This window comes from Parus major, chromosome 10 (genome assembly GCF_001522545.3).
Source record: "Parus major isolate Abel chromosome 10, Parus_major1.1, whole genome shotgun sequence".
Taxonomy (NCBI): domain Eukaryota; kingdom Metazoa; phylum Chordata; class Aves; order Passeriformes; family Paridae; genus Parus; species Parus major.
In genome coordinates, this window is record NC_031779.1 from 1,759,246 (window position 1) to 1,767,508 (window position 8,263).

Consider the following 8,263-nt stretch of genomic DNA (forward strand, 5'->3'; position numbering starts at 1 on the left):
GAAAAACACTCCTGAGAAAGGAGATTTCTTCCCAAAAAACACTCCTGAGAAAGGAGTTTTTTCCCCCAAAAAACACTCCTGAGAAAGGAGATTTCTTCTTTTACCCGTCCCCAGCAGCTGGGGGCTCGGCCTGGTTTTGACTCTGAGGTTGGGGGTTTTTTGTTCCACCTGTGGGTAAAATTTAGCCTCAGGCTCCCTCAGGATTTTAGGAATTTTTGTAGGATCCCAGAATAGTTTGGGGTGGAAGGGACCTCCCACAAACCCAGGGTGCTCCAAGCCCATCCTGGAGCACTTCCAGGGATGCTGAGAGGGAAGGATTCCTCCCTAAAATCCTTGAGAGCAGCCAGGGAAGCAGCTGGCTCCCAGAACGGTGAGATCACTGCCTGGGAAAGCGGTTCCAGGAGATGGGCAGGATGTGGATCACACAACCCCCAAGAAAACCCAACCCTTCGTGTTCCCAGCTGCCTGCAGCCCTGGCCTGCTTTGCAGGAGGTGTTGGAAGGAAGGACACACTTCCCAAAGCAGGGAAGGAGCTCGGAGATTGGGTTTGTTTGCTCAGGCCCATCGGATTCCAGGCAGGAATTCCCATCTGCTCCTCTCCGGGATCAGAACTTCTCCAGCACAACTCGTGAGCAGCTTTCTCCCAGATCATGCGCCTCGCTTCCAGCACAGATCAGGAGGCAGCCTCCCCCAGGAATCTTGTCAGAAGCACAGATTTTTTTCCCCAAGAGGAACAGTTTTACTCATCACAGACTGAATGTTTGTGGCCCAGGCAACCCAGAGAGCTCAGATTGCACTTGGCACCCGAGCAGGCGTGTGGTGATTTTCTGCACAAAAACAGATCTGTTACCTTCCCTCAGCCTCGGCCAGGAATGTGACCCTTGGAAGCACCAGCACAGCCGGATCTTCCGAGAAAAAAAGGCACAAGCAGAGAATTCCTAGCCCTGGCTAAGGCAGGGGAGACCTTGGCTGTGCCACAATGTGGGTGTGATGCTCCCAGCGCTGCCAGAGGGACCCTGCTGAGCTGGACAGAGGATGAGGATGTTCCTCATCCCCCTTTTCCATGATCCTTTCCCAGGCAAGACGAGAACGCTGCACATTTTTGGACAGAGGATGAGGATGTTCCTCATCCCCCTTTTCCATGATCCTTTCCCAGGCAAGATGAGAACGCTGCACATTTTGGCACAGAGCTGGAAGAGCCTGCGCTAAACCTGTGGGAGGGACTGATGGCCCGGAAGGCTGGGACAGAACTTTTGGAAGATCTGAGCTCCCATTCCTCATTTTGGCTGCTAAGGCTGGGTTTGGAATGGGTGAAATTCTCCCTCACAAGCTCCTCTTGGTGCTGACAGGCCCTTCATTCCCCAGCTGACAGAGTGAGGAGGGAAGCGAGCAGAGCAGATCCTTTATCAGCTGCTGCATTTTCTGCTCTCCACACCCAAATTCTCTCTCCCCCCCCATCTCCCCAGCTCATTTTCCTGGCAGGCAGCAACCAAAAAACCTCAACCCTGCCTTCCCAAGGCCACAGCCCTGTGGAGTTTGGGGACTTGCCAGCTCTCCAGGCTCATCTCTTCGAGCTGGATGGAGTCTGGGGGCACTGATCAGTTGGCACCACTCCCCCCTGGGTTCTGCCAAAGGACAGCACAGCACAAGTGCCACCAAAGGGATCCAAAAGCCACCCCCAGGCCTTCACAAACCACCCAGGAAAGGGGTGGAGGGGCCACGTGCCCCCAAGCTGAGATTTCCCAGTAGATTTCACCCCCTCAGATAAGATTTCCCAGGAGATCTGGCCAGAAAGGAACTTGTGACTGAGCTGATTTGCACTTGGTCATTCTGAGAGCAGCACAAAAGCCCAGCCTGGGACTCCCCTTCTTCTGTGCCTCCAAAGGAAAGCCCGGGGGTTCGCCCAGGCCCTTCCAGGCCGGTGTCACAACGTGATTTGTGACTTGTCACGGCTCAGGCTCCCCAAAATGGGATTCCCACGTCTGCCAGCAGCTTTGGAATGCCCAGGGAGGGTCCAGCACCCCCTAAACAAGATGATAACGCCCCGCTCTTTATCAGCCCCAGCAGAGCCACAAAATCCTCCTGCACACACCTGGTTAAGGTTTGACCCCTCTGCAGTCGGCAGGAATTGCAGCCCGCATTTTTCCGCAGGGAATCCAAACAAACTCCCCTGGATCTCGAGAAGCTGCCGGGAAAAGCGCCAGAGCCCTCTCGGAGCTGACCAGGCTCATCAAACCGAGCTGCCGAGGAAAAGCAACCTCCTTCCCCGTGCCCTTGGAGCGCCTCCAGCAGCGCTATCTGTCTCGCCAGGAAGGGAGAGACGGGGGAAATGTCCCTCTCCTCCCTGCCAGGGTGACCTCTGCCAGCCACCCCCGGGTCTGGTGACGCAGAGGGACGTGGCTGTGGTGACACCGTGCACAGAGATCTCCATCTCTCCCAGCAGGGTGGCCCCAGACACCCAGGGTGGCCCCAGAGACCCTCTGGCTCCGGGAGCTCCCCTTCCATCCTGTGGCACATCTGCCCTTCCTCGTGCTGCCTGGCACCTGCTCTTGGGGCCTTTGGGACAGGGATTGGGTCGGGGAGTGTTATAAATGCGTATCTTATTATTGGCTTTTTGCATATTATAATATTATAATGAGTGTTATATGTATAAAATTAGAAAATTTAGCTATATTAATATAGTTTCCTTTATTTCTGTTATTGATGGGACTTAGAAATAGTGGTATAATACATATATATGTTGAGCTATGGCACAGTATTAAAACAAAAACTACTTTTGCTTGTATAACCCAAAGACTGACAAAGATAGTTAGAGACTCCCCTGCATTCATAATCTTCTGAAGACAGCAGTGACCAGAGCTCTGGGGGAGGAATTTACTGCATTTCTGATATCAGGGAATGTAAGTCTCGATGGTGCCAAGAAGATTGATTTATTGGAAAGGGGGCAAGAAAAAAACTAAACAGAAGAACACCAAAAATCTTAAGAGGAATGTTTGAATCATGTAAGAGAATTTATGGATGTGTAGCAGGGCTCTGTTTTTAAGGGACAATCCTTTGTCAGTAAGGTTTGCTGTCTTGGCTGAATGCAGATACACCCAGCTGTATCTGTATATTTAATTTTTATCTCCTAATTGTCTTTTTTATTAAACTTTTAAATTCTATAAAAAAATATGTGAACCTCGTTTTTCACAGGGAGGAAAAATGGGAGTGAGGGGAGAGAACCAACAGCCAGGAACTGGTCTGGGCAGACGGCAGCTGGCAGGAGCTGGGGGTGATTAGACCATGTGGAATTGAGAATCCTCCGGGGTCACAGAGTTTAATGGATCCTGTGGGGCTGGGATCTGCTTCCCTGCCCTGGAACAGCAAATAAATCCAGCAGCACTCAGGGAAGCACTGGGGATGTGCTGGGCTGGCTGCTCCAGCGACATTGGGGGACAAGGTTCTTCCTGGCTGCCCCTGTCACCTCCTCGTGCCCCAGTGCACCCCAAAAGGAACCCTCAAAGCCTCACTGGGACCCCAAGAAGTGTCACAGCCCCAGCCTTGGGACACTCAGATTCACCACTTGCAGGGAAAACCTTGTGTTGGGTCTGTTCCCAACACCCCCCACCCAGACCTGAAAGTCCCCAAAGCCCTGACAGCCAGATGCTGTGACATCTCTCAGAAATGGGTTTTTCTCTGCTCCAAAGTTGTGCTGTGTTCTTGGCCTTTGCAGGAATAAAAAAAAAAAAAGTAACTCTGGCTCCCCTCTGATGCTTTTATAGCTCCTGGAGTGGAACCCCACAGCTCAACACTTGAATTACTTCATGCCTGCTGAACCAGCAGACCCCGCTCTTAAATCAGCATTTATTTCAGAGATAGATGGGGGAAAAAAAAAACCTCTCAAAGGGATTTTGGGACACGTTTATGAATATTAGAACACTATAAATATAAAAGGGAACATAAGGAAATAGAAATATTCTCACAGGGTGACATTTTCGGCCCATTTCTGCTTTCTCTAAATTAAAACAGTTGCCTGGTTTTTATTGTGGATCACGTGGGCCTCTCAACTCTGTAACCTTAAAAGGGCGCTTTGAGGGCTGAAACCAGAGCTCCCTTTTTTGTCAGTTCTAACAGGGAAATTCGGGGTGATTCATGCCAGGAAAGGGACCAAACCCCACAGGACACGGGTCAGAACCTTCCTCCTTTCTCCAGAGGAAAAGGTAAGACCTCACTGCCAAGGACACCTCTGTCCCCTCTTCCTTTGTCCCCTCCCTGAGACCCCTCAGCTCACTCAACCTGGAGCTGGAAAAGGAAGAAAAACCTCCAATTTTTGATGTATTTTGGCCTTTCCTACAAGGACAAAGCTGGAAGCAGCCAGGAAACCACCGAGTCCTCTGCAAACGGTGCCAGACAAATTCCTGCTGCTGCTCCTGCTGGATGGACCTGCCCAATAAATGCTGGAGCATCAGGGAGAGTCACCTTCACTGCTTTTCTGGGATTGATGTGCCAGGGAGGAGCTCAGGGCAAGGTGTGGAGCCCCAGGATGTGACTGGGACAAACTGGGAATACTCAGAGCTTGTCATGCTGGGGGAGGAGCAAGGAACAAACATTATCCCATGGAAATCTGTCCAACACTGGTGGAGACGCTGCAAAAGCCATCTGGGACATTCTGTTCCATCCCCATCCCACCTTTTTGCTGGAACATCAACCACCCCCAACACCTCAGAGAGACAAATCAGCCTGAAATGAGAGCAACAAGGAGAAAAAGGGCTCCAGAAAAGCAGAGCACACATGGTACAGAAGCCAGCCAAACCTCCACCCCCTCCAGGTGTCCAGCGAGGGTCAAGCGGCGGGATAAGAAACAGGATTATGGAAAATGGGAGGAAAAGCAGCTGCTCCCAGGCATCCCTGCTGTCACAGCTTCCCCTGGCAGCCCCAGCCAGGCCAGCAGGGAACCGGACCAGGAGCTGCTCTTTGATGTCAGAAACAGAAGGTCCCTGCTTACGTTGGGGAACTGTGGCCTGACCTCCTGCTCTTCCAGGGTCACTTCCCAGTCTGCTCCCAGTAAAGCCCTGCCAGGGATGCTGGGCTGGTGACAGCAGTGTGGTGGGAATAGGGGCAGGAGAGGGATGAACTGAGACCCAGCCAGGGCAGGGACAGCAGGGATGGAGCACAAGGAGCAGGCATCAGTTTGCTCTCTGTCGCGTTCAGCCACTCACAGTTAAGGTGTCACTGTCACTAAAGCCACCCCAAGGGCAGGGACACCGCCAGGGATCCAGGGGCAGCCACAGCTTCTCTGGGCACCGTGTCCCAAGGTCTCCCCCCGCTTAGAGGGAACAATTCCTCCCTGAAATCCAACCTAACCCTGCACTTCCCAGCCTTTCCCCGCTGCTCCACGCCCTTGCAAAGCCCCGTGAGCATCACTCCCATGTGCCGGCACCGCTTCCACGTGAGGCCTGGGACGGCTGCAGGAGCGCTCCCAGCCCCCTCCCAGCTCCCCCTCTCCTGCAGGAGCTGCTGCAGCAGAGCTCCCGTTGCTCCCCAGCCGTGCAGGAGGCAGCAGAGCCTCTCCCCCCTTCCCCGCAGCTCCCCCCGTGCCTGAGCACGGCTCTGCCGGGCGAGGGAAGCGAGCGTCGTGAGCGGCAGCGCTGCCAACTTCTCCTCTGCTGCAGCCAGTGCAGCCAGGGAATGTGCCTGAGATGCTGCTCCCAGCCAAGCCCTGCCGTTTGGGAAAGGAAATCAGGGGAAAGTCACTTCCAACCCAAAAATCCAGGCAGTTCTCAGCTCTCCGGGGGCGTGGGGAAGCAGAAATAGAGGTGAAAACAGCTCCGTGCCCAACGCGGGGCAACAGAAGGATCAAATATCCCAGGAGCGGCACGAAAAGCAGCGTTTTGGGACAGCAGTGAGCCCCAAATTGAGAATTCAGGTGGTGCAGGAAGGCAAACCCGACACGCTGGTCTCCAGGAGAGCCTGCAAATGATTGCCAGCTTCGGGCAGGAGCATCTGCGATCCGGCTAATCCGCGGTGATCCCGGAGGATTGGGGGCTGTGGGGAGGGGAGGGTGCAGTGCATATGCTCTGTCCTGCCCCTGCAAAGCCAGGAGCCAGGGACGGGAAGGGATTAATCCACAATTACACAAAAAATCCAGTGCTTGCCGAGGGCAGGGAGAGGGGAGGGTGTCGGGAAAGCCACTGATGTCCATCACATCTTATCCGCTCCAGCCCGAGGCACAAAACCAGCCCCTCCTTCCTCCTTCCCTGGAGGATTTTAATCCCCCAGGACAGGATTAAAGCCTATCAGCGCGGGGCTCCCCCGGAGAGAACAACCCCGGGTGATACCGAGATGGTATCAGCGAGGATCACAGAGCTCGCAGAGGAATTAGAGGGCAGCACAGCAGCCTGGAGGTGAAGCAGGAGAGCGCTCTCTGCTCTGCGCGACATCCGAGCAGAACCCGCTCCCGTTTTCACGCCTCGTTAACCCCCGCGCCGCAGCGAAGCCGGGCCCAGCTCCAGTCCTGCTGCCGCTGATTGCAATTAACGGCAAACGCTGTTAATTGGCTTTGCAGCCCGGGTGCGTGGTGGCACCCAGAGCGGGCTGTGACAGGGGCATTTCTCCAGCTCACGCTCAGCCCTTGCGATTTGTCACTGTCACCTCGCGGTGGCCGTGAACTGCTGTGCCCTCTGCTGAAACCTCCCAGCAGGAGAGGAGGAAAGGCAGAGCTCTTCCTCTCCCAGGAAAAGGCAGAGCTTTTCCTGCGCTTCCACTCCCCTTCCTGCCCTGCTGGGACCTGCAACGCAACCCGGGACAGAGCACAGCAGGCAGGGAACTGCGCAGGGTCCGTTTAATCCAGGGCGAGCACAGGGATGATGAAACAACACCAGGCAGAGTCGTGGTGACAGATAAAACATTGCACAGCTGCAGGGGCCACTCCGACACACAGCCACCTCTTCCCTTCTCCCAGCTGAGTCCTGAGGAGGTTGGAGATAGGATTTGGGGCTGCTCCTCACAGCAGAGGAAGCCAAGGAGCATCCCCACGCACAGAAGCAGCCCGAGGAACAGCTTACCAATCCGGCAGGAGGATTTAGGGGGCGCCCCCAGCGAAGATGAGCTCCAGGGCAGCCTGGATGTCCCCTCCGGTGGCCTGCAGGGCCCGCAGGCTCAGCTCGTCGTCGTGGATTCCCATGTCCCGCAGCTGCTGCAGCTGGGGCTGCCACTGGCTCTGCTGGCAGCAAAGAGAGATTGAGGGTGCCTGTGAGAATCCCAGCAGGAAAACCAGCACTGCCCGCTCTCCCTCCTGTGCAAACAGCTCCTGAAAGCTCAGAGATGCTGCAAAGCCCCCAGATCCACCACCCCTCCGTGCCAGGAACACACAGCACTGGTACGGTGTGTCCATGATGATGCTTTAGGATTTTAGATTTGATATTTTTCACATTTTTGTGATCCTGCAGCTCTTCAGTGTGTAACTCTAAACTCCAAACTGAGTGTGAGCTGCTGCTTTCCCAATTTGGTTAGACACAGCAATTCCTCTCCAGGCCTGGGAATCAAGGACACCTCACTGCCTCAGGCCCTGAGAGATGGAAACAAAAGGGAGTTGGGGGAGCAACCTTGGGCTAAATGACTTCATTCCCTGAAGCTGGAATTGGGAAATTAACCCCCAATGTGCAAATGGACCAAACTTTTATCAAAAGCGTGAAAAAAACCCATGACCATTTTTGGGTGTAGCCCCTCAGGGAACTTCATCTGCCCAAAATGTCCCTGAAGGCCCTTCAAGAAATATAAACAAACTGCTTTTTGTTCTCTTCATTTTGTCTGGCTTTCAGGCAGCCCAAAAAGGCATCAGTGATGCCCCTTGGGGTTATCATGGCACCACGGGAGGCAGCAGTGGGATGGAGAGGGAAGGGGCTGGCACTGACCTGGAGGCTGGGCTGCCCCGAGGCCTGCAGGGCGTGCTGCAGCGCCTGGCTGAACAGGTCGTTGGTGATGGGTGTCCCCGACTGCACGCTGGATGACATCGGGGACGTCCCGGAGGAGTGGCCCTGCCAGGAGGCAAAGGGATCAGGAGGAGTGATCCAGGAATTCCACCCGCAGCACCCCCCTCGGCCTCCATCCCACAGGGATGGGAGATCCTCCACGCGGGAATGAGGGTGCCCCCAGAGCTGACCCAGGCTGTGCGGGCTGACCCCTGGGGACTGGGATCAGGTGGAAGACATGGATCACATGGATCTGCATGGGGGAATGCAGGGCCAGGGGTGCCAGGGCTGGGATCACACAGGGAGCTCTTCCC

At 54.8% G+C, this 8,263-nt stretch overlaps 1 protein-coding gene across 1 annotated transcript in view; it reads right to left on the reverse strand.

Moving 5' to 3' along the window:
* Window positions 1-6,802: 6,802 nt before the first annotated feature.
* UBL7 (ubiquitin like 7) overlaps window positions 6,803-8,263 on the reverse strand; it is a 7,313-nt gene continuing 5,852 nt past the window's right edge. The window contains exons 8-10 of the mRNA XM_015638403.1: window positions 7,893-8,015; window positions 7,044-7,198; window positions 6,803-6,947 (exon numbers count right to left, since the gene is read on the reverse strand). Of these exons, the coding sequence (XP_015493889.1) occupies window positions 7,061-7,198; window positions 7,893-8,015 (261 nt within the window). The 3' untranslated portion in view covers window positions 6,803-6,947; window positions 7,044-7,060. The remainder of the gene's footprint in view (window positions 6,948-7,043; window positions 7,199-7,892; window positions 8,016-8,263) is intronic.